This window comes from Acanthopagrus latus, unplaced genomic scaffold, assembly GCF_904848185.1.
Source record: "Acanthopagrus latus isolate v.2019 unplaced genomic scaffold, fAcaLat1.1, whole genome shotgun sequence".
Classification (NCBI taxonomy): Eukaryota; Metazoa; Chordata; class Actinopteri; order Spariformes; family Sparidae; genus Acanthopagrus; species Acanthopagrus latus.
In genome coordinates, this window is record NW_023504054.1 from 3,952 (window position 1) to 29,095 (window position 25,144).

General features: G+C 42.8%; 1 protein-coding gene across 1 annotated transcript; it reads left to right on the forward strand.

Annotated features, from left to right (window-relative positions):
- Window positions 1–598: 598 nt before the first annotated feature.
- Window positions 599–24,638, forward strand: LOC119015881 (transient receptor potential cation channel subfamily M member 7-like). Its single transcript, XM_037091934.1, has 31 exons — window positions 599–623; window positions 1,433–1,608; window positions 2,610–2,682; window positions 5,096–5,196; window positions 5,438–5,572; window positions 5,659–5,712; window positions 5,808–5,948; window positions 6,144–6,421; window positions 6,505–6,733; window positions 8,014–8,169; window positions 9,475–9,618; window positions 11,805–11,933; window positions 12,063–12,314; window positions 13,366–13,540; window positions 14,640–14,772; window positions 14,898–15,076; window positions 15,209–15,341; window positions 15,558–16,057; window positions 17,929–18,017; window positions 18,609–18,705; window positions 18,802–18,878; window positions 18,976–19,013; window positions 19,097–19,125; window positions 20,007–20,051; window positions 20,177–20,242; window positions 21,622–21,905; window positions 22,802–22,884; window positions 23,401–23,606; window positions 23,793–23,844; window positions 24,111–24,217; window positions 24,321–24,638. Exons 1-31 carry the CDS (start codon window positions 599–601, stop codon window positions 24,344–24,346), a joined length of 4,212 nt encoding a protein of 1,403 aa, XP_036947829.1. The 3' UTR covers window positions 24,347–24,638.
- The last annotated feature ends 506 nt before the right edge of the window (window positions 24,639–25,144 follow it).

Sequence of the window (25,144 nt, forward strand, 5' to 3'; positions counted from 1 at the left end):
TATTACATTAAATGCTGCAGATTTTATTACGTTTGTGGTTTTATTACGTTTGCGGGCATTATTACATTGGCGGGCGTTACAGGGCAAAGGCAAAACCAGTGTCTGTGATGTACTATAAAACCACCAATACTGCAAGGACGTCCCAGACCAGATGGCGAGGGCGTACTCCGTCAAAGGCAGTACGGAAGATGTCAGTGGCGTCTTCTATGCGCCTCAACCTGGCTGGGATCAATGTCCGCATCTTATTCAAGGAGCAGCAGCAGCAGGAGAGCCTGGAGGAAAGTCCTGCAGCAGCTGGCAGAGCTGAGGGCAGAAAACGTGGAGGGGAAAGGAGCCGCAGCAGGCGGCATGATTATTATTATTATTATTATTATTATTATTATTATTATTTTAAGTGTTAAAATGTTTTATAATCAAATTAGTTATTTTTAATTGTTACATTTCTTGCTCTGAGTTTTCTCTATTAAAATCGTGTGTAAATATATGCAATAATTACGGTTTACTATTTGCATGATATGAATATTGATAAATGTATAATTAAGCGTGTTAAAATACACACATTGGTGTTATTTTGTTTTTTAAAAATGTTCATGACACAATGAATGCATTCGTCACTCAGCTGGGTATTTACATGAGATTATAGAGTTGAATATCCAGCGGTCACAATGATCGCGTTGGAGTTCAGGCCCTTCTAGTGTTAAAAAGAAGCATTTTGCCCATTAAAAAAAAAAAAAAATCTGTTTAAACTAGATACATATCGGGGTGTGTGTCGTTTTGTTTCTGCATCGTTTCTTTGTTTGCAGCATTTTGTTGTTGCATGTGTTTTGCGTGTCGTTGGCTCTGCATCGTTTATGTATGTAGGCCTATTTGCAACGTTTGGCCGTTGCTGCACGTTTGCCCTTACCGGCCACCGTACTACACGACCTCTGTATGAAACTGATTTTCCCGATACTGTTCAGTGTGACGACTTTTGTACTGATACCGTTCAGTCTGACAATTTATTCCTGATGTTGTTCAGTGTAACAACTTAGTTACTGATGTGTTCAGTGTGACAGTTTTTATCCTGAGGCAGTTCAGTGTGACAAGTTTTTTTTCTCAGGCCTTTTGGTCCGATGACTATTTTCCATGTGGCTGTTTGGTGCGAGTGTGACAGAACTTTTCCTGAGACCTTATACCTTTTCATCTGAGGTCTGACGCTGAAGCCAGATCCTGAGGATGTCCTAAAATGTACACCGTACAGGAGTAGACTGTAAGGTACAATCACTGTGAAGTCATTGTGTCTTTGCTTGGTAGAAACTAGGTGATAACAGTAGACTGGCAGTTATCATCAACTGTCATTTGTGTGGAGCTGTTTTATATGATTGTTAGAGCTGAAGTGAATGATGGAACCATGACATGACACACGCTCTTTTTGTTCTTTTGTTACTCGTAGGAATCGGTCAGGGTGTTCCCGTCGTGGCCGTCATCTTTGAGGGGGGTCCCAGTGTGATCCTGACCGTGCTGGAGTACCTTCAGGAGAGCCCTCCCGTCCCAGTGGTGGTGTGTGAGGGGACCGGCCTCGCTGCTGATATACTAGCTCTACGTCCCAAGCAGACAGAGGAGGGAGTGGTACAACACGCACATGTGCACGGTGCACTTGCACGTGCACACACAAACACACACAACACACACACACACACACACATCACACACACACACACACACACACACACACACCAATGTAGAGGAAAAGTAGGTGGGGGAAAGAAAATGAGCAAACAAAAAAGAATTTGACACTACTGAAGTATTTATTCGTTTAAGGTATAATGAAGGAACAGTAATATTAATATTAATCATGACACACCTGACATTGAATTGAATAACATGTGAAATTAAGATTTCAGTCGCATGTTCTCTTCAAGAACATTCATAGAAGATTCATAAACAAAATGGCAGTACAATGCTGTTTGTAATGACTTATTACTGTGTTTTCAGACAGAGATGTTACTTGTTTTTCCCCATTGCCTTTAACGTCAGTGTCGTTGGTGGTGCTCATCTATTTTTATCCTAGAAGGATTTCTAACAGCCTAACCACAGCCCAGTGTGTTACAAAACAGCCTAAAATAGCCGTGTGGGTTTTGAGAAGCGTGACTGTAATCATGTTATACTGTAATTCTTCTGCAGAAGACTTCCTGACGGAGTGGAGACCGACATATATCGCAACCATTAAGAAAACCTTCAACTTTAGTCAGCGCGATGGCCAACGACCTCTTTCAGACTTTGATGGAGTGCATGAAGAGCAAAGAACTGGTACATTCATGCACATTCATCACATGTGTCAACCTCTTATCATTCAGGGTTCCCTTTTTATATCTCCATTTCAATGAACAGTGGAATAAATCCTGGTCAGAGTTGCTTAATAAACTTCCTGAAACACAAAAGCTTCAGAAGTAAAAGGAAATGAAGCTGCTGTTAACTCAATGAAGCAGTCCTTGGCATTGCCACAGAGACGACTGTGAATTACTCCGGTTTTGTGTTTGTAAATTAATGTATCACATATCACAAACCCGTGAAACATCTGGAGTACGTCTTGTGGAAAACTAAGTGCTATCTTGTTTCCTGGAAAACAGTTAACTGTGTTCCGCGTCAGATCCGAGGAACACCAGGACCTCGACCGTAGCAATTCTGAGGCTTCACTCCAAGGTTAGTGCCTGACTTCTCTCTAAAAACTTCTTTGAGAGAGTAAAAGTCACAAAGTTGATTTTGATCTATTCATATGCTGGGGTCTGCTGGCATTGGGAGATTGAGATTTCAAGACTCTGTAATGTTTTTGTTCTGGTATAGCTATGCTTTGAGAACAGCTTTCCCCCCTGTGTGCCCTTCTCTTTGTGTCCTCAAGAGATCATATTGCTTGCATTCACAGGGCCTCCGTATTCCAGCACAGTCAGTCGCTGAGCTGCATATTTCAGTCTGTTGAAGAAAGAGAATAACTGGACATTCACCTGTGCTCTTCCTTTTTTCTGTATGCTTTAGAAGAGGAGGAAAAATACACACCAGCCTGTACTTTATTTCAACTACAAAGCAAATGTTTCAAAAGAGGGCAGGGGTTGTCGTGCTGAATGTGGCAGGGTGTGGCAAATTGGTGCCAGCTTCAGACAAAAGCCAGTAATTTGTGATTGACTGCAGCTGATCGATAGTCTGGAGAAACAGGCTCAGACGCTCAAAAGACAAACCGCCCTGTGACTGAAAAAGCCCACCCAGGCAAATATTTGTTGGCCTGAGGCGCAGTCATCTTGGTGAAACAGTAACTCATCCTCTCGAAGACCATTGAGTGCTGCCATTTCTCTCGTCCAGTCTGATTGAATTCAATTAACAGGGCAGGATATTAAATGGGAAGTTAAGAGGAAAAGCTGTTGCTGAATATACTGTAGAATACTTGCTGTGAAAGCTGAGGTTATGAAGAAGTCAGGTTTTACAGATTTTCAGTCCAAACTCCTTTTGAGTTTCTTATTTGACCTACATAGTGATTATGATTGTTTGATACACTCCTTGATAATAAAGGGTAATTAATCAAGGGCGATTAATAACACACTCATAAATGGGGCACCACCTCCAGTCTTTATCTATGTGACTAATCCGGAGGTAATTAATCAAGATCCAACTGTACAAGTTTGACTCAAACAGTTAAGATTAATCTCAAATCAGTTTCTTAGATCTCAAAATCTATATTTAATCTCCTATCCTGAAGCCGTGAATACATGATTTACATGATCCCATCGATTTCCCACATCAATTAAACTTGCACAGACAACGACATGTGTTATGTTTATTAACTAGATGCAGAGTAAATGATGTGAGGTAATAATTCAAACGGGTGACAACAAGTAACAGAAAATGTGAAGATTGTGGGAGTAAGTTATTGATCAGATGAATTATAAACGATGGTGGATTTTAGTGTAATGAGCCGTTAACCATGAAACTATGGGAGTAATTTCTATGGGACGATGTGTGAAATTTATTTGAATTTATGATCTATATACTCGAAGCTTCACAAACACCAACTCTGATTTCATTCTCTTGTGACTCCTGTTGTGTATGGAAAGTCAGCCTACTTTGTTGAAGATGGAGAGTTCCAAGGATCCAGATTTTCTGGATCAGGTCTCAGTTTGGCTGCGGATCTGCAGCGGCAGCTTAGCAGCTGGAAGGTGACGTCGTCCCGGTTCAGACGAGGAGACCAGATGACACTCTCCCAATCGTCTTCTGGATCATCCAAATGCTCTCTAGCGAACTTCAGACAGGCCTGCACATACTGGCTTCAGCAGGGGGACACGTTTGGCACTGCAGGATTTGAGTCCCTGGCGACGTAGTGTGTTACTGATGGTAGCCTTTGTTACTTTGGTCCCAGCTCTCTGCAGGTCATTCATTAGGTCCCCCCGTGTGGTTCTGGAATTTTTGCTCACCGTTCTTGTGATCATTTTGACCCCACGGGGTGAGATTTTGCGTGGAGCCCCAGATCGAATGAGGTTATCAGTGGTCTTGTATGTCTTCCATTCTCTAATAACTGCTCCCACAGTTGATTTCTTCCCACCAAGCTGCTTACCTATTGCAGATTCAGTCTTCCCAGCCTGGTCTACAATTTGGTTTCTGGTGTCCTTTGACAGCTCTTTGGTCTTGGCCATAGTGGAGTTTGGAGTGTGACTGTTTGAGGTTGTGGACAGGTGTCTTTTATACTGATAACAAATTCAAACAGGTGCCATTACTACAGGTAACGAGTGGAGGACAGAGAAGCCTCTGAAAGAAGAAGTTACAGGTCTGTGAGAGCCAGAAATCTTGCTTGTTTGTAGGCAACCAAATACTTATTTTACCAAGGAATTTACCAATTAATTCATTAAAATGAAAGATTCTTTCCCCCCATTCTGTCTCTCATAGTTGAAGTGTACCTATGATGAAAATTACAGGCCTCTCTCACCTTTTTAAGTGGGAGAACTTGCACAATTGGTGGCTGACTAAATACTTTTTTGCTCCACTGTACACAGTTAATGAGGCTTTACTTGCCTGGGAATTCATAAGTGTTTATGTGTGCATGTTTACTCACGGCTGTACCTGTGTATTTCAGGCACAAATGCGACTGCCTTCGGTCAGCTGGTCCTGACTCTGGCCTGGGATCGGGTAGACATTGCCAAGAATCATGTGTTTGTGTACAGACAGCAGCTCCTGGTACGTGTTTTGTGTGTGTGTGTGTGTGTGTGTGTGTGTGTGTGTGTGTGTGTGTGTGTGTGTGTGTGTGTGTGTGTCATTGCTAATGAGAGGATGGATCATATTTATTTGTTTTTCTTGCATGGTTTGTTATTTTTGTCATTCGGCTGTATTCTCCCTCATCGTGTTTGTTTTATAAATAATAATTTGCTATAAAAGTATGCTTCAAAACAGCATGTTTATCTTTTGTTTGAGTGTTTAGGTGAGCTCTTTGGAGCAAGCAATGCTGGAAGCGCTCGTGATGGACAGGGTGGATTTTGTCAAGCTGCTCATGGAAAACGGTGTGAGCATGCACAGCTTCTTGACAATCAGTCGGCTGGAGGAGCTCTACAACACGGTAACGTGATGACACATGCGCCAGAATAAAAGAGATCGACTATCTGTCAAGAAGGGTTGTTAATGTTTTTGTATCTTCTGTTCTAGAAACAACCAAGCAGCAACCCAACTCTCCTGCAACTGGTTAGAGACATCAAACAGGTACAATTTGTCTCCTTCATATCATTTTTATAGGTTAACTTTTATCCGTCTCTTCAGTCTCATGCATCATTTTGTTTCTGTGTCTTTCCCTGTAGAGTCATCTGCCTCCAAACTATAATATCACTTTGATTGATGTGGGTTTGGTTATTGAGTACCTGATGGGCGGGACTTACAGGTGCAACTACACCAGGAAACACTTCAGAATTATTTACAACAATCTCCACGGCAGCAACAGGGTGCGTTTGAACTTCTGCATTTCCTGCAAATTCTTTGTAGAAATGTCAAAAAAATATTTTATGTTAAACCCAATATAATCCCCTCCCATACAATTAAAGGAATGAGGCTGATGAAAACCTGTCTCATCTAAGGAGGCACTGTAAAGTGGGGAAAAAATAAAAGTTTGCTTCTTCTGTTCTTCCACCTCCTCCTAGCTTGAGTCTACTGTCGAGCAGAACAGAAAGAGAAGCAAAGAAGTGATTGTGGACATAGACGACCCAGAAGCGCAGCGGTTTCCCTACCCTTTCAATGAGCTGCTGGTGTGGGCTGTGCTGATGAAGAGGCAGAAAATGTCGCTCTTCTTCTGGCAGCACGGCGAGGAGAACATGGCGAAGGCACTGGTGGCCCGTAAGCTCTGCCGGTCTCTGGGCTACGAGGCCAAGAAGAGTGACATGGTGGACGACACCTCGGAGGAGCTCAAGAAGTACTCGAAGTATGTCTGTGTGGCTTTGATTACATGTTCTCCCATCAGTGAGTAAAGGTATGAACTGAATCCTCTGTCCTGATGTATTTCAGTGATTTTGGCACATTGGCGGTGGACCTGCTGGAGCAGTCGTTCAGGCAGGATGAGGCCATGGCTATGAAGCTGCTCACCTATGAGCTGAAGAACTGGAGCAACTCCACCTGCTTGAAGCTGGCCGTCTCCTCCCACCTGCGGCCATTTGTGGCTCACACCTGCACCCAGATGCTGCTGTCAGATATGTGGATGGGAAGGCTGAACATGCGCAAGAACTCCTGGTACAAGGTTCATGTTTCATTTAGATTTTATTTTTGGTAACAAACAAGAATCTCGGGGAGTGTGTGTGTGTGCATGAATCAGTGTGTTGTCTGTGGGCAGCCTAATACAAATATTAAGCCATTCTGTCTTGGTTTAAAATGAAACTCTCACCAAAAAGCAACCAAGGCTTTATTTGTGATTGAAAATGAGTCAAACCTTTGTGTAAACGCATAATTACGACGAAAGAGGCACTTTTAAGATTTACTGTAGTTTAGTTTTTGGGCAAGCTAATTTTCAATGGGATGCACTCATCAAAATCGCTATTTTTTAAACAGTAAGAAGGCTCGACACAACCTGAAACTTTGCTCGTAGTATCACCAGGGTCTCTACACATGAACACCAGCATTGCAAACACTGTTTGCGTGCACAGAGTTTACTAAAAAGAAGGTTTTTGCTAACTCCCGTCAGCAGTAGCAACTCTGGTGTGGCTCCGTCATAGCAGACAAAGTGTCGATGCCCAAGCGTGACCTAACAGGCAGGCTTGAGGAGTGGTCCACCGTCACTCTCTTGCCTGTTAGGTTGCACTCGGGGGTCGACACTTTTTGTCTGCTATGACGGAGACCCTGGTGATACTACGAGCAAAGCAGTTGTGTCCAGCCTTCTTAGTGTTTTTGATGAATGCCCCTGCACCCCATTGAAAATTACCTTGCCCAAAAATGAAACAACGGTAAATCTTAAAAGTACCTCTTTCATCGTAATTATGTGTTTACACGAAGGTTTGACTCGTGTTCAATCACAAATAAAGCCTTGGTTGCTTTTTGGTGAGAGTTTCACTTAAAGACAGGGGACCCAAAGCAAACACTTGTATGGAAGCCGCTTGTATTGGTTAGATGTCAAATGGTACCGGATCCAAAGTCCCCTTAATTGACTGCCCATCGTGCTCAGAATATTAGATTGGTCTCTCTCAGACCTCTCGTCCAATCTTCTCCCAGCTGTTCTGTTGTAGCTGTCGTCTCTGTAGCGGGACAAAACAACATTGTAAAGATGTTTTTAAACTTCTAACCAGCTGTCATGTCCTCTCCTCAAAAAGTTCTACAATTTTTTTAACTTTTTCCTCCTTCACTGCAGCTGTGCCTTAACTAGGAAAAAAATGAATGGATAAAAACAAAATATTTAAATTATCGAGAAGCCACAAAACATGGACAATGAAGCACTTGGACTGTATTAGTGTGTGTGTTTATAATTCAAAGGACTTTGTAAACATAAACAGCAGCATCCACCCGCATGCATGCGTTTTTTGTCTCTAGGTGATTCTGAGTGTGTTGGTGCCTCCTGCCATCCTACTGTTGGAGTACAAGTCCAAGGCTGAGATGGCTCACATCCCTCAGAGCCAGGACGACCACCAGATGACCATGGAGGACAGCAAACACAACTTCCAGAACATAGCTGAAGTCATCCAAATGGTTAGGTTTACTAAGATGTTCTGGTTTGGTGTTTTTATCCAGTTGCTTTGTTTCCGTTTTCCTTTTTTATTTTGAAAATATGATAAAATATGATCTCTCCTTTACTTTGAAGTCATCTGAACAGCCTGCATTAAAATAAATCATTTTAGAAACAACTGGTTCAGGAGCCACTGGATTTCATCTCTGCTTTTTGCGGACAGTGCTGTCTTGTTGACTCTGTCGAGCCGGGACCTCCAGCATGTTCTGGGGCGGTTTGCAGCCGAGTGTAAAGCAGCTGGGATGAGAATCAGCACCTCCAAGTCTGAGGCCATGGTTCTCGACCAGAAAAAGGTGGCTTGCTCCCTCCGGGTTGGGGGAGAGTTCTTGCCTCAAGTGGGGGAGTTCAAGTATCTTGGGGTCTTGTTCACGAGTGAGGGAAGGATGGAGCGTGAGATTGACAGGTGAATCGGTGCAGCGGCCACAGTAATGCGGTCGTTGTATCAGTCTGTCGTGGTGAAGAGAGAGCTGAGCCGGTCAATCTACGTTCCTACCCTCACCTATGGTCATGAACTTTGGGTCATGACTGAAAGAATAAGATCCCAGACGTCTGGTTTCCTCCGCAGGGTGGCGGGGCGCTCCCTTAGAGATAGGGTGAGGAGCTCTGTCACCCGGGAGGAGCTCGGAGTAGAGCCGCTGCTCCTCCACATCGAGAGGAACCAGCTGAGGTGGCTCGGGCATCTGTATCGGATACCCCCGGGACGCCTCCCTCAGGAGGTGTTCCTGGCATGCCCCACTGGGAGGAGACCCCGAGGAAGACCCAGGACACGCTGGAGTGACTATGTCACTCGGCTGGCCTGGGAACGCCTTGGGATCCTCCCGGAGGAGCTGGAGGAAGTGTCCCGGGAGAGGGAAGTCTGGGTGTCCCTGCTCAGCCAGCTGCCCCCGCTACCCGGCCCCGGATAAGCAGAAAAGAAAATGGATGGACGGATGGCATTCTAAAAACCATATCCAAATTCACCACAACGTTTAAAAAAACAATTCTCCATTGTTGAAGTGATGTTAATTAATGACCTGTAAATATATACCTCTTGTATAAGAAGAATAGCCTCATACATATTCATAGAAAAAATGTTTTAAGACTTTCTTTGCATTTTTGGCCTGAAATTCCTCTTTTGTTTGTTTTGTTTTGATTCAGTCATTTATTTGCTTACTTTCTGTCGCTCACATTCTGTTTTTTGAATTTGTGCTCTCTCTCTGTCCGTTTCTATTTTCTCTCCTCACTGTGGCTTGCTGCTGTTTAATTTGGGCCTTTGAACCTCTCTGCAGGATGTATTCAAAGAGGCCAGATCCCACGACCACGTAGAAGCAAAGAGCGAAACAGAGACACACATTCACTCCAGGAACCTGCCCTTAACCAGGAAAATTTATGCCTTCTACCACGCTCCCATTGTCAAGTTCTGTTCCAACACGGTAGGTAGATTACAGAAGAGAACATACACACTCATACAGTCATCTGCTCACCTGCTCATCCATCCGACCATCTATTCTATGGTGGTTTATCTGGGTAGGATTCTGGGTAACAGCATCTACAAGGAAGAGGGTGTTGCTAGCCAGGAGCAGTCGCCGAACACGCATTGTTTGTGTTTTTGCACTGAAAATAATCGGGGTGGAATGGTTCACAAAATCCACGCTTTGGTTCCAATCACGGTTTTGTGGTCATGGTTTTCGGTTCGGTTCAGTATACGCTGATCGTTAGGAAAATCACTTAAGTCTTGTATTGTCAGGTTAAAACTTGAAGAATGAGGCAGTCTGACATTTGATACATCATTGTGACAGTCGGGTTAAAAAGTAGGTAGATTCTGGCACTGCAAGACAGGTGATATTGCTAGTTCCAACAAGAAAGTTATCTTTAACAAATGCTAAGAACAAATAGTTATTCACTGTCACTAATGTAATGTAATGGGCAGTCACAGTCAGGAAACTTTCAGTAGCCCTGGAGGTCCATCTGTCACTAGTAAGCACTACATGCTATGTCAGACAGCTCTTTAACAACTCCTCGTCGGGTCTCTTCATAAATTGTGGAAATTACCGTGTTGCTGAGGTGTTTGCGGGAGGGCGTTTTATTTTATATCGTGGCTCGAGTGTTTTAATCACACAAACAAATCCCGCACCCTCCACCACAGCCAAAGGCTGCATATCTTACCCCACTCACCCCATTCCTTTGGTTATACATGTTGGCCCGTCTGACTCGTCACTGTAAGGCAGTTTAAAAGCTGCGGGGAGCAGAAGTTGTCCTGTCTACTCTCTCTCTTTCCTCCCTGCGCTGCCAGTTGTCTCACCGGGATGATTCTCCACAGATGAGCTGACATGTTAGTCGTGTTACTGTCGGCATAAACAACATGTGTGGCACAATGCTTGCACACTGTCACACTGTTGTCAACAACTTTCATACCACCATCATCGTAGGTCACTCTAAATGCAAAGTGGTCCCATACAGCAGACCTATACAGTGCTGCTGGTGCATCTTCTATCTCCGACTCCTTTCCACTCGCATCGCCCACAAACGTCTCCACAGCTGACCCAAAGATACTCTATTACTTTCTGCTACACCGCTCCGCGTCTTCTTCTTGTTTACTGGCGGTTGGCATCCAGCTCAGTACCGCCACCTGCTGCTCTGGAGTGTACACACTCCGCCTCGTTAGTAAATGAGAAAAAGAAGTTGAGCGTGCCTATGAACTGAACGGTACACACACGCCCTGAACCGTGACAAGCGTACTGGATGGGACAGATTTTTTTGATGAACCGTTCCACCCCTAGAAAATAAGATTTACACCAACCACCCTGCAGAGATACAGATAATGCTACTGTTTACAGGGCATTCCCACCACAGGAACTTTCCCAGAGGACCAAGAACCTTTTTTGTGGGAATACATTTATTTACTGTAGGATCATCCCTGGTGTCAATGTTCCTGTTCAGGATGTATTTCTTAAAGTATTAGCAGAGCTTGTAGTGCTGAAAGTCACTTGAATTTAAAACCCAAGTGCTGCAACAACTCATATATAAATTGCCTGTCTCGATGGACATTTACAAAGTTTCCCACAGTCTGCGGGATGGTTGACCTATGCTTCACACACACAGGGGGCTGTGTTAATTCACATTTAGAAGTGTTATTCTGTGTTACTATAAGGTAACTGATTATTGCAGCTTTAAATGAGGGCTGTGTTTTAAAATTCCCATGTCTATTTCTTACGTAATTCCCTCATCCCTCCCCTGTGAAAGCAGGCTTTGTCAGGAACTGTGATTTCACTTGAGACCTCGAAGCTGAAGTTTGTCTTCTCTCACACGGGCCCTATCCACACAGCTAACCACCAGCTGAGCTCTGAGACCTCAGGGGCCTTCGTCAAGACTATTTGCTTCTGACTTTAAGTGCCACGATGTGATTCAGCCCCTCCAGAGGGCCTCAACTGACCTTGTCTCAAAATATTTCAGAGAGAGGAACACATGACAGTTAACATCTATGTCCAACTTATCTTACGTACTGTCTATCTAAATTGCTCACATTTGTAAGGTTTAAGAAATGTATACGTAGAATAAGCATTTCCTATGATATTTCAGGGTTGTTAAAGAGTGTTATTGTTGTGTCTGCGATTGTCAGCTCTTCTACCTGGGCTTCTTGATGTTCTACTCGTATGTGGTCCTGGTGAAAATGCCTGAATGGCCTTCTCCTCAAGAGTGGGTGGTCATCCTCTACATATTCACCTCTGCCATTGAGAAAATTCAAGAGGTATGTGGAACTGAAATATTTAAGACATTTAAAAATTATGACAAAGACTAACTTTGGTTAGTCCTAGTCCTTAGTTCATCTCCTGATTATTATTTCATGTTGTGCCTCTTCATCCTTACTTTTTTGTAGATGTTTATGTCTGAAGCAGGCAAAATAAGCCAGAAGATAAAGGTGTGGTTCAGTGACTATTTCAATTTGTCTGACTTTCTGGCCATCGTGACCTTCTTTATTGGCTTCGGCCTGAGAATGACTGGAGGAGAAGCCTTTGTCCCCGGGAGGACGGTGTATTGTCTCAATATCATCTTCTGGTACGTGCGACTCATGGATATCCTGGCTGTGAACCATCAAGCTGGACCGTACGTCATGATGATCGCTAAAATGGTGAGTTCTGTGAGAGAGAGGGGCACCGCTGGATGATGTAAGCAAGCAGATATCAGTGTTTTTATATGCCGTTGAAAGACTGTCATTACTTTTTCTTCCACATTTGTTTCTGAAGGTGCTCTTATATTTACACAATGCAGAAAAAAATATGTCTACCAGTGATTATTGATACATAAAGCCATGACAGTATGCAGCTTTTTAGCAATTGGTTTCAGTGTTAGAGCAGCTCCACGTTGTAGTTTAAACATAGTATTTTTATCATTTTTTAGAGGTGGATTACCTCCAAAAGCATATTGAGCGAAATGATCTGACAGTCATGACAAAACCTTGTTGATTATACTTTTTTAAAGCAGTTGTTTGTTCATTTTTGAAATGTACTTTCTTGCCCTGAAGTAATAAGCAGTAGTAAGTAGAGGCTTGTATGGTGGCCCTAAAGTTCAAATCACAACGGCAAATCAGAAAACACAACAACAAAACAGAAAACAGGAGACGCAACAACAAAACAAAAAACAGAAAACACAACAAAACAGAAAACAGGAAACACAACAACAAAACAGAAAGCAGGAAACACAACAACAAAACAGAAAACACAACAACAAAACAAACAACAGAAAACACAATTACATTAACCAAATCGGAAAAGATGGGTACCCTCAGTTCCCTTTGAACTGGAGGGACGTGGTTTACATGTTTTCAAAACATGAGCGCTGCCGGTTCGAAGGACGGAGCAGTAGAATCAGCAATGATTCAAGCAATGCTGACTCGTTTTTACCTGAAGATACACTGCTTTGTTATAATGTTCCAGGTTAACCATTTCCCCTGTTTTCAGACTTCATCCTGACTGGCTGCTATCGTTAGCTTTTCATTTAGTCTGCAGATATATAAGTTGCATCAGTCTTGTCCTCTCAAGCTAAATTAATGATGTAGTGCTGATGTTTGATCCCCAGAGTAGACGTGTGTGCAAAATTGAGACTTTCTAATTCAAAGATTGTTTCAAGTAGTGACAATGCCATCAGTTACATGTTTCTCATTTGGTGTGTCCCTCTTTCAGGTGGCCAACATGTTTTATGTTGTAGTAATAATGGCCATAGTCCTGCTGAGCTATGGCATACCCAGGAAAGCCATTCTGTACCCACATGAGGAGCCCAGCTGGACGCTGGTCAGAGATGTGGTCTTCCAGCCGTACTGGATGATGTACGGGGAAGTATATGCTTATGAAATCGATGGTAAGGACTATGAGGATGGTAGGGGAGATTACGAGGGTAGCCAACACTGGTCTCTTTGGGCAGTGCGGTGCCTTTTGCTTCACCATATCGTCGACTGCCTCAACTCAGTGACAAGCGGTCTGGATGAAATGGAGCATTGAGTGTTGATCACATGAGTCTGGCGCATTTGAAGCTTTGGTGGAACAAACAGCTGGCTGTGCCACTTAACCCGAGTAGGCTGTACCAACCTCTCACCCACAGTTGGAAATGATCACATAATTTATGACAGCTAACGTGACCTTCATAAAAACTGAGGAGGTGATAGATAGTCATTTGTCAATTAAGCAGTGTAGGTTTGTAGAAAAGGTTAAAAAAAAAACAAAAAAAAAAAACGAGGAGGAAAAAAAATTATTAAACGCTAAAGGTTCAATTTTGAATAATCATTAAAAATATTCCCCTGAATAAATTCTAGTAATATAAGTTCATGTTTTTACCATATAACAGGCTACTATCATTGTAATTCCTTCCAAATCACATGAACACTCTTGGTAGAAAATACGCATTAGCGCAGCTGCGTAGGGATACAGAGGTTCTACCGTTGAGAAAATGTAGTGCCAAAAGAAAGGGAGGTCTGATGGCAACGTAAAGCGGCATGAATTTTCCCTTTACAACGTACACTTGAACTTTTAGAGATGTTTTAAGGTGAGTGGAGCGGCTCTCTACTTCTCCAAACTGAGGCTGTGCTGATCGGTGGGAACAGATCGACTATAGATATGTACTTTATATGATCCCACTTCAAAAAACCCAAACTATCCCTTCAAATTCTGTCACTTGTTATCTGGAAACAGTTCCCGAATCAAGCCTGCAAAATGCTAAAATACCTGATTCTATTTAATTTCATGGTAATATTAGTTGAAACCATATAATGAAAAACCCAGAACACATCTAATTACATGGCATTACCTATTACCTCTTCATCATTAAACTGTTACTCCAATTACCTTGTTATTTTCAAGCTGGACTAGGTAAAGATCAAGACTAAGATGTTTTGAGACCATGTAGCTTTATATTTTCGGAGGTTGCATGTGTGTGTATCCTAAAAAGCTCCTCCTCCTCGCAGTGTGTGCCAATAACAGTGAGAGCTCAGTAAAGACCCTGTGTGCGGCAGGAGTGTGGCTGACTCCTCTGCTGCAAGCAGTCTACCTCTTTGTACAGTATATCCTAATGGTCAACCTCCTCATCGCCCTCTTCAAGTAAGTGCCCTACATGTCACTGCTTTATCCAGCTGTGTTACCAGAATAATGTGTGCGTGCTCATTAGCCGCGTTCTCCACATCATCATCATCATCAGTGTAATTTCTATACTCTTTGTTTTCCAGCAATGTGTATTTGCAAGTGAAGTCCATTTCTAATCTGGTTTGGAAGTACCAGCGTTACCACTTCATTATGGCCTACCATGAGAAGCCTGTCCTCCCGCCGCCCTTCAACCTGCTCTGCCATATCTACTCCCTCTTCTCTATGTGTAGGAAGAGGAAGAAGGAGAATACCTACGGAGCAAGTACGAGCACATAGTTGGAGGCATTTCGCCACTGATTGATGCCTGATGCCATTTTTCAAAAGAACACTTTGTGTTCAAAACAAAGAACATTTGGTAGGTTAAAGAAGTTAACAGTTCTTTCTTTAATTCCAGAGCTGTTACTCACAGTGGAGGACCAAAAGAAGCTTCACGATTTTGAGGAGCAGTGTGTAGAGACTTACTTTGGTGAAAAGGATGATCAGTTTCATTCGGGGAGTGAAGAGTGCATACGTCTGACCTCAGAAAGGTGGGACTGATATTGGCCTTCTGTGGAGCCTCCTTGTAAAGGAACTAAAGTTATGTTTACTGTCACTGACATCGAGACATATTGTGCGTAAGGTGTAGCAGTTGTGCTGAACGCATTTGTTCCTCCATAAAATGGGTTTTCAAATTTCCTTTTTAAGAATTTTAAATGCTAGTTTGTTTACATGAGCTAACTGAAGTTACTCTTTGTCCTTTGCAGGGTTGAGACAATGTGTATGCAGCTAAGAGACGTAGGGAACAAGTTCAACTTTATAACACGCTCTTTGCACACTCTGGACTCTCAGATCGGTCACCTGCAGGACCTATTTGCTCCAACCGTGGACAATCTAAAGACCCTCACTGCTCAGAGGGCTTCAGAGGCCAGCAAGGTCCACAATCAGTTCACCAGGGAGCTCAGCCTGTCAAAAAACGTGGTCCTCAGCACCAGCCCCAGCGCCTTTGTCCAAACTGCTGTGGCCATTTCCCCTCCGGAGCTGCGTCTCCGAGGCCACTCACTCACCCAGATTAAGCTGACCCGTCGGGGCCTTTCCAACTCCCCATCCAGCCTGCCCAATGTGCCCTCCCCCAGGGCTCAGGTCCACATCAGCAGCACCCCTTCCCAGCCCAGTGGCTCCAGCCACCCAGAACTCGCCCTCACTGGGCTTTACCAGCAGCCCCTCAAGCCAGACAGTACCACTGTCGAATGTGGGGCGTTTGTGGGTAAGTATGAGACTGAGAGTGAGTCTGTTGTTGATGAGGAGGTGAGAAAGGATGGTGAAAACTGTAGCCCTTTTTACACAGCATCTCTGCATTTTCTCTGGAGCGGTAGTTCGCCTATTCTCTGCTGATGGTGATTCACACAGAGTGAAGCATCTCCGCCTTACCGCCTGTAATTCACACAGAAAACTGGCGCTGCGGCTCCTAGAGAGGTGTGACGGTGCACGTCATGTTGATGATGTCTGTGTTTCCCCAGGTGTTTCCCCTCTTAATCTAAACCCGCTGACAGTTTATAAACATATGGATGCTGTTATAATATGTAGCGATTGAGATACTGACCCATCAAACGTCCTGGAAAGTGACAAAGTTACATTTTTTGTGCAAATTACATACATAATCACCATCAGTAGACGGGACGCTGTCTGACTCCCTCACTCGCGGGGAGGGAGGCTGTTGTCTGGAGGGCAGTGCCCTGAGGTCTCGGTCTGGAGGGCTGATGGTTGCAGTGATTTATGTTCATCACAAATACTTGGTGAGTTAATGTTTTTGCTGGTGACAAACACTTTTTTTCGGTGGAAATGTGAGGAAGAGTCAGTAGGACAGGCGGGAGGAAGACGCTTCTCCATGTATAGCTGTGGTATTTTTTCCTCATATCAGTTGCCGAAGACAGTTACAGTTACTACATTGCTGTTGTTCGGTCCTGTAATGTTGCTTTGCGGTACATTTCTCTGTATTTCGTTGAGTGAAGGACCTGTGCAGTTATCAGACTAGTCAGACTGACAGGCCCTCGCTCCGTGCCTCCAGATTATCCATTCACACTGGGACGGCTCACCAATAATGCGGCCCTGATACTACCTCCGGAGGCGGATCAGTGCCGGAGCGAAATTTCCCCCCTCTCCACGTCCGAAACTTTCACACAGAGGAGGGTGCGGAGAATTGGCGCAGGATCCCCGCATGCAAATGGCAGTGTGACTGGGGCGAGAGTGAGTATGTATCCTACAGTTGTTTTCATCCTTAAGACTTCGGGCTCTCCTCGGCCTGTCTGCTTGCCTGCTTATGCTGCAAAGCCTGAGAATGCAAAGGGGTTAGGAAGGGGAGGCATTCTGCGATGACGAGGGCGGATCAGGCTCTCTAAGTAGACAGAGCCCAGACACTGAAGTCCCACTGACTCCTGAAGCTGAGTCATCATTGGGTGACACCCATGGAGACAGCGACCTGCTAGGTGGCACCCAGAGGACCCCACAGACGAAGGAGCAGTGAACAAAATGCATTGGGACGATCTGCCCCTCTAGCGTGGTAAGAGAGGTTTGAGTTCAAGTCTGAGCTAATGTCTACTGGGTTCTGGGGCCTGTCCATCTTCAGATCAGGGTTCCAGTGGACCTTTGACTGGTGCTTTTTACTTTTCTTTCTGTGCTTTGTCTGGATCTCTAGTCTGACCGGTTTACTCTTTGTTCCTGGGTGGTTCTGAGGTTTACACAGTTAATGTGACTGGAGCATGAATGATTGTTAGACTGGTTGAAGATTTTAGTTTTAACCATGACTGATAGAAGAATTATTTGGCAGGTGATGGTGAATCAGATGTTTGAACTTTGATTATTATACAATTGGGATGATCTGGTTGTCTTGTCACCAGGCATTCTTGATATGAATGCAACACAGTGATCACCTTAGATTTCACAGTGGGAGTAGAAAACAAATCCTAAATGCTAGAAAAACAATCATTTGTGATTGTTTTGGTGGGAAATTGTTACAGGATGCAGAAATCGAAAAAATACGTTGTTTTTTTTTTGTTTGTTTTTTTGATAATGCACCAACAACAAGGGAAGTTTTTTGAATTAGGCCAATATGGACTGACAGCATTTTCTTTGTTTTAGGACATAAAGACAGTTTGGACCTCCAGCACTCCACACCCAAAAAAGCCCCCAGCAGACAGCAAAGCCTGACTGCAGAGGCCAGATCGCAGGTGTGTGTGTGTGTGTGTGTGTGTGTGTGTGTGTGTGTGTGTGTGTGTGTGTGTGTGTGTGTGTGTGTGTGTGTGTGTGTGTGTGTGTGTGTGTGTGTGTGTGTGTGTGTGTGTGTGTGTGTGTGTGTGTGTGTGTGTGTGCTTGTCTCCAGGCCAATTATGCTGGCATCCCAAATGTTTGTTTTTGTTTTGTTTACTTGGTGTGTTGGTTCAGTGTGTGTTTCTGTCATATTTTTCTCCCATCTTGTAAATACTCAGAAGGATGTTGTCTGTCCATTGCGACACAATGCAATTGATCAATCTGTCACCTGTCAAGCTGCTGCTCGTTTTATCTACAGTATCAATACTGATTATGATATTTCATGAAAATGTTATAATTTCATATGATCTTGGTTGAGGCACTCTTTATAACTCAAGAGGTGAAGTCCCTCCAAACCATTTAACACTGTGTGTTGGTAGCTTGCTGCCTTTACAATCTTGTCACTTTCGGCCATGTTTTAGCATTCAGCCTATTAAAATTAAACATATAAACCAGCTGAAAGTTTACCTTTGTTCTCCTTCTTTTGTCTTTGTCTGTAATTCTGGCTACAGGTTCAGGCTGAAAGTCACCGTCACATCAGAGCAGTCAACTCCTATGCTGGTTTTACAGAGTTTGACAGAAAACCAGCTTTTCTCCACCCTGACTCCAGTAAGCCTACAAAAAAAAGCCCAGAAATCAACAGCGGCAGTGACATTCTCACACTTTCACTGTTACAGCTGGTAATTGTTTGCTGTGTTTCTGCAGCTCTGACAAAGGAGGACAGGAGCAGAGTGTCAGCTGAAGACACCCCCATCCACGAGGGTCCCGGGACAGCAGTACTGGTAAGAAGTGTGTCTAAAGCAAAAACCAAACAAAACAACACACGTCTGTAGCTCGATTCTGTCATTGTTTAACCACGTCTTCTTGTTTCCTCAACAGGAAAGAGTTCAGGTCAATTCAGCCCAAGGGAGCAGCCTGTAAGTGTCCCGCTGGCTAACATGATGTACACACACACATATGCATGTAAAACTGATGTGTCTCTGTTGTCTCTTTGCTGCAGACGAGCCCCTGGAGAAGATGCACTAAGCGGTAAGCTGTGTGGTTTCACCGTAGTGCTTTAGTCTGTTCACACTCGTTCTGTCCTGATCTGCAAGTCCAGCTGCATTTACACAGATGCTGTTATCAGAGTGACTTTCACTCTTTTACACGTTTGTGTTTGATAAAATCAAACAGGGATCTCCCATGAAAACCCTTTTCCAGTGTTTTTTTTTAACCAGAGAGTGACCTTTGCTGTACGTAGACTCGAAGTGTGATGGACAGTTGTTTTTTTTTACTGTGTTGACTTTTTCCAAACCAGGCGACTAATTATGTAATTAAGAAAACAGTCAGTTATTATTATTATTATTATTATTATTATTATTATTATTATTGTTATTATTATTATTATTATTATTATTATTATTATTATTATTATTATTATTATTATTATTATTCACTAATAATTAATAACTAATTGCAGCCCCACTCCTGCATTCTGTTTGACATAAATAAATGAATGGATCATAATAAGTGATGTGCCTAGATAAAATTATCTTTGTTGTTGTTATTGATGAGAAAAAAGGAGATAAAAAAACATAAAATGCATGTAAAACATTATACATCTGTTTTCTATTAGTCCTTCTGACTTTGAGTTAAAGAGTGAGTAACAAATCATTTATGTAGCCTCCAAATACAAATCCAAGAGGATAATTACAAATACAGATACTTTTTTTTTTTTTTGCTTAGTAATTATTTCCAGGAAATAAAAGAGTTGCATTGAGCTTCAGCTGTTTTGTGCTGTTGTTGTGAAGCAGATCAGAGACCTCTGCTGGTGGATGCTGGAACAACTCAGATTATGTCTGTTCAGTTAACACATTCAGATGATTTATTACCACTGTCATGTTTAACAACAACATACCCGCCCCCCCCAGCTATTGGCTCACCTGTCAAACCCATGGAAAACTACCAGTACTCAGGTGAGACATGGAGAATATATATCATGTTTTCATGGATTTCCAAAATCAATGCAGACTGTATTCTGTTCACTCTTCTTCTGCACTTGTCTTAAACTGTTTATATGTGTTTGTGTTACTTCTTGTAGCTGTGGAGCGCAACAATTTGATGAGGCTGTCCCAGAGTATACCCTTCACCCCCGTGACCCTGAGAGGTAAGTCTGGGTCACAGCATAGCGTCAGACATGTCTGGTCAGGTGAAAATCCTGCTGACACTTCTGAGAAACAAGAGTTGGATAACAGTTGGAAAATGAGGACGTTTTGTGGCAGATAAGAGATGTGGTTCGTGCATTGTTTTCATTGCACCAAGCAAGTGCATCATACAGAAACCAGTTATTAGTCTGATTATGATTTTAAAATGCCATGAAGCAAAATTTTAACTATCATCGTGTGATGCTTTGACAGACATAATACAGTTATCAGTACTGCAACAAACTATAATCTTGGGTCTTGGACAAAATTAGAGACAATATGTAAAAAAAGACAAGCGAGTCTTGTTGAGAGTAAAGGGGTTTGAAGTTTAAACACATAAATCCATTGTTTGTTAATTGTGTGTGCCAATTTGGACTGAATCTCTTATTACCTCTTATTCAATTAAATATGTTATATAACTGAGGCTAATTTAGCTTTTACACATCACCATAATTTTACCAGAGTCCAACACTACTGAGACGACGGCTACAGCTCCTCTGCTAAGCTAGGCTAGTTACCTACTAGCAGCGCTTCTTGAACTGGGGTTAGCCTTCTTTTTAACTTCATTACGATTTAACGACTGTCTTATTTTAGTGATATACTAAACTTCTCCTTAAAATGTTGGAACGTCGAAATAGATGAATTTTTCAATAACAGGAAACCGGGAAAAGGGTGTAAATGAACTTGGCTAAGGGTCTTGCACGCTAGCCTTAACTGGCCAGATTGCAATCACAGTAGTTTGGTGATTTCCTATCAGTTTTTCGGTTCTTGAACATTTTCTATGCCATTTTTTAAGCACATTTTTAGACCCTGAAAGCAAAACAGGTAAACAGATACAAACGTATTAGACTCTGGTCTTTACTCAGTTCTGGAGATGTAGTTATTACCTCTTGGCTTTGTAGGACTGTACAGCAAAACACAAAACCGTGGAAATAACTGACTAAATTAAATGTTAGAGCAGCATCCTTCCTTCCACGGTGCACACCGTTGCCGCGGTTAGCTACTTGGTGTTTATTAGTCATTTCTAGATGGTAACTCACGAAAAGATCGGGACAGATTGATCGCTAACTCAAGCTACGATCTTTCCGACAACCCTAAGCGTGTCTACTCCTAACCTGATGTTAACCGCAGTGTCGTCACATTATCTAACATAATTAGTTTGTGCGCGCACAAGAACTGAGTTGGATGGCCCTGGCTGACAAACCTAGAAAAAGAACCGTCTCTGTGTTACACTGAACAGGTAATATCACCATCACCTTGTAATGCAATGTTCTTGGTTCAGATCCACACCTGAGACACTTTTGTACTTCACATCATCACATGCTGCTCTGTGCTTCTGCAGGTGAGCCGGTGACTGTGTACCGTCTAGAGGAGAGTTCCCCCAACACCATCAACAACAGTATGTCTTCCTGGGCCCAGTGGGGCCTCTGTGCCAAAGTAGAGTTTCTCAGCCAGGAGGAGATGGGTGGAGGACTCAGACGGGCCCTCAAGGTGCTCTGCACGTGGTCAGAGTACGACATCCTGAAGCCAGGACATCTGTATATAGTCAAATCCTTCCCTCCCGAGGTGGTCCAAACCTGGTGGAGCATCTACAAGGAGGACACGGTGCTGAACCTTTGTCTCAGGGTAGGAGGACAGACAGAGACCGATACAGACACACTCACACTTAATCTTACATTTTACTCATTTACACTGATGAGCTTCACAGAATCTGTTTGCTGTGCTCAGCAGGTTAGGTTAGATACAGTTTGCAGGATGGAATTGGTCTGTGGAAAATTGCATCCACTAAATATGTCTGACTTTGCCACTGACAGGCTGAGGTGTTTATTTTGTAAGTGTCTGACAACTTTACAGAAATGATTCTTTACAGTGAGACCTTTTGTCAAATAATAAGCTTCTTTTTGTAACCAGAAGCCAGAAGTCTCGTTCAAGGAGAAGTCTGGCTCTGAAATCTCCAGAGAGGCTGTTTCAAGAAGACAGCGGTGGAGAGAGTTGGAAAGAGGGAAAGAGCTGCCAGCAGGAGTTTATCTTCCAGGTCATTGCTGAGCAGTAACTTGGGACTTCCCCTTGAACGAGACTTGAGACTCTGGTCTAACCACAGATCTTAATATTTATTAACGTTTTCTCGCTCTCAACTTTGACTGTCATTGCTGCCTCAGAGGATTACATTATAGCCATGTCTTGGCTGCCAGCATGAGTCGATCTGCTGGAATGACTCCAAAACCTTTGGTTACATGTAAATGTAAAGCCTGTGTTTAAATGTACTGGAATTCCCCTTTTAATGATCAAATAATCAGCTGTCACTCATAGATTGTTGCTATTAAGACATTAGATGGAGCAGAATTTACTGTAATACATAACCCTAGAAACCCCCCCACTAAATTGCTTTACTGTTTGTTCTTGTGACCTTTATTCTTGTTGTTATATCTTCAGCGTCTATATTGGGAACAGCTCTCACACCTACGCTAACGTAGGACATTAATATTAGACCTGTTATGATATGTTGTCCTGCGTCATTACAGGAAATTCAGCAACAACGAGCTGCTCAGAAACTGACATTTGCTTTCAACCAAATAAGTCCGAAGACTATTCCTTACTCACCGAGGTAAGCGCGTTCATTTTTTTATTTGTTTCCCTGTTGGACTGTTTTGCTCAGCTCATGGTGGTTTGGCAGAACATCAGTGTCAATATGAAGCCGTCCTTCACCTGATCTAATGAACACTGCTTTGACTGTGTTGCCATTGTTCCTTGTGCTGAGCTAACTGTCAGCTGGACAGACAGACAGACAGACAGACAGACAGGAGAGTGATATCAATCTTGTTGTCTAACTCAGTGTTCCCAAAGTGTTGAATCATTCAAGCATCAAGACCTTTGTAAACTGATGACATTATTCAGTCAAGGAGTTGTTTACCTTTGTTTACCTTTTGTAACATTCTAATTTCATGAAAGCTGAAATCACTTAGCATGCAGCTTGTTAGGACGCAATTCTTTCTTTATCTTTAACGCCTCATGACTAAAGGAAATTCTGAAACTGTCCAGGAGAATTTTTGGGGACGTTATGTGTTCAAGTCTCTGCTCTTGTGAACCATTACCCTGAACCCAGAGTGCTCTGTGTGTTCAGGTTTCTGGAAGTGTTTCTGCTCTACTGTCACTCTGCTGGACAGTGGTTTGCTATAGAGGAGTTCATTACCGGAGAGTTCAGGAAGTTCAACAACAACAATGGAGAGGAGATCAACCCCACTAACCTGCTGGAGGAAACCATGCTGGCCTTCAGCCACTGGACCTACGAGTACACCTGTGGAGAGCTGCTGGTACTCGACCTGCAGGGTAAAAGACTGTCAGCATGCTGACATGTCACCACACTCAGTCATTTATAAGAGAAGTTTCCTGTTTCTAGTTTTAAATGGCACTTACTCACGTAGATTGGCCTTTATCTCCAGTGACTTCCTGTTGAGGGTTATATTGATGTCATGATATTAAAGCTTGTGAGTTGGTGTTGGTGATTCTCTGAAGGTGTTGGGGAGATTCTGACGGATCCATCCGTCATGAAGAGCGGTGAGAAGGGGTAAGTGCCCTTTTTAAATGTGTTCTGTCAGCTTCTTCTGGCTGAATTATTTTAACATGAAACAAGGAAGGATTAGTTGATCGATCAGCATCTATTTTGGCAATCGATTAATTAAGTAAGTCTTTTTTTTTTTTTTTATGAAAACATAACTTAGTTTCAGCTTCTCACCTGCGATTTGCTGGTTTTTGGTCTTAAATTGACTGTTGCTCAGATTTTTTGTCCAGTAATATTTATATTTATATAGGACTGCTGTGTGACTCTTGCAGATCATACAATATGATATTTGGACCTGCCAACCTGGGGGATGATGCCATTAGGAACTTTTGCTCAAAGCACCGCTGCAACTCCTGCTGTTGGAAACTCAGACTTCCTGGTGAGGAATAGTACACCACAGAGTTTGCATCACAAATATTCGCACCGTCTTCATATTACAACCTACAGACGCACTCTGATAAGGTGTTATTTCTTCTTAAAAGCTCCTCAGGTCCATCTCCCACTGTGAAGGCAGTCCTTCACAAAAGAGCACAGGAGGTTCAAGTTTCCCCATCACACTGGTTATTTGCATCCTGTATCTATATGGAGTTTAACACAGAGACAGTTTCCCTCGTCTCTTCAGCAGATAAAAGTGAAAATAACCTCACACTTGCACTGTCACTCTGATGTATGAGGAAACATTCAAGTGAAGAACTAGAAGCAGGACACATTTCTGACTGGTGTTCATTTATTTCAGTGTGTTTGTGATTAAAAAAAGAAAAAGAAAAAAGTTAGAATAAAGATTCTGATCTGTTAAATAATGTGGACTTTTCCCCTTGTTTCCAACTCATCAGATCTAAAGCAAAATGACTACACACCAGATAAAGTGACGTTCTGACCCTAACAACACAAATACATACTCAAGAGCCATATAACAACCACATCATCATCATGAGATGCATTCTCTGGTTCCCTGCTACCCCCTTTCCTCCTCAGTTGGCAGTCTCCTCCTTTTTCAGTGATTCAAAGACTCAGTTTCTAAACTTGGTGAAATTATTTCAGATGTTTAGGATCGGTAGGTATTGAAATATGTATATTTTCAACAGTAGTCTATAACTTGAATAAAAAAATTAAGCTCTAGTGTAATTAATGAATTAACTTAACTCCAGGATTCACTGGCCCAACCAAGAGACCCATCATCAACAGTCTTAAGTGCTAGTTACTGAAATACATCACAATTCACTCTTTTTGCGAATGTAAGCACAACATCCAGCTCAAATGTGTGTCTGAACTCTGTTACTTTTAGAGCAGTGACAAAATACAAATT

Excerpts from the sequence above, each read along its gene's own strand:
- LOC119015881 (XM_037091934.1), top strand. The coding sequence starts at position 599 with ATGAATGCATTCGTCACTCAGCTGG. Across the intron at positions 1,609-2,609 it reads AGCAGACAGAGGAGGGAGTG|TTAACTGTGTTCCGCGTCAG; the intron begins GTACAACACGCA and ends CCTGGAAAACAG. Across the intron at positions 12,315-13,365 it reads TCATGATGATCGCTAAAATG|GTGGCCAACATGTTTTATGT; the intron begins GTGAGTTCTGTG and ends TCCCTCTTTCAG.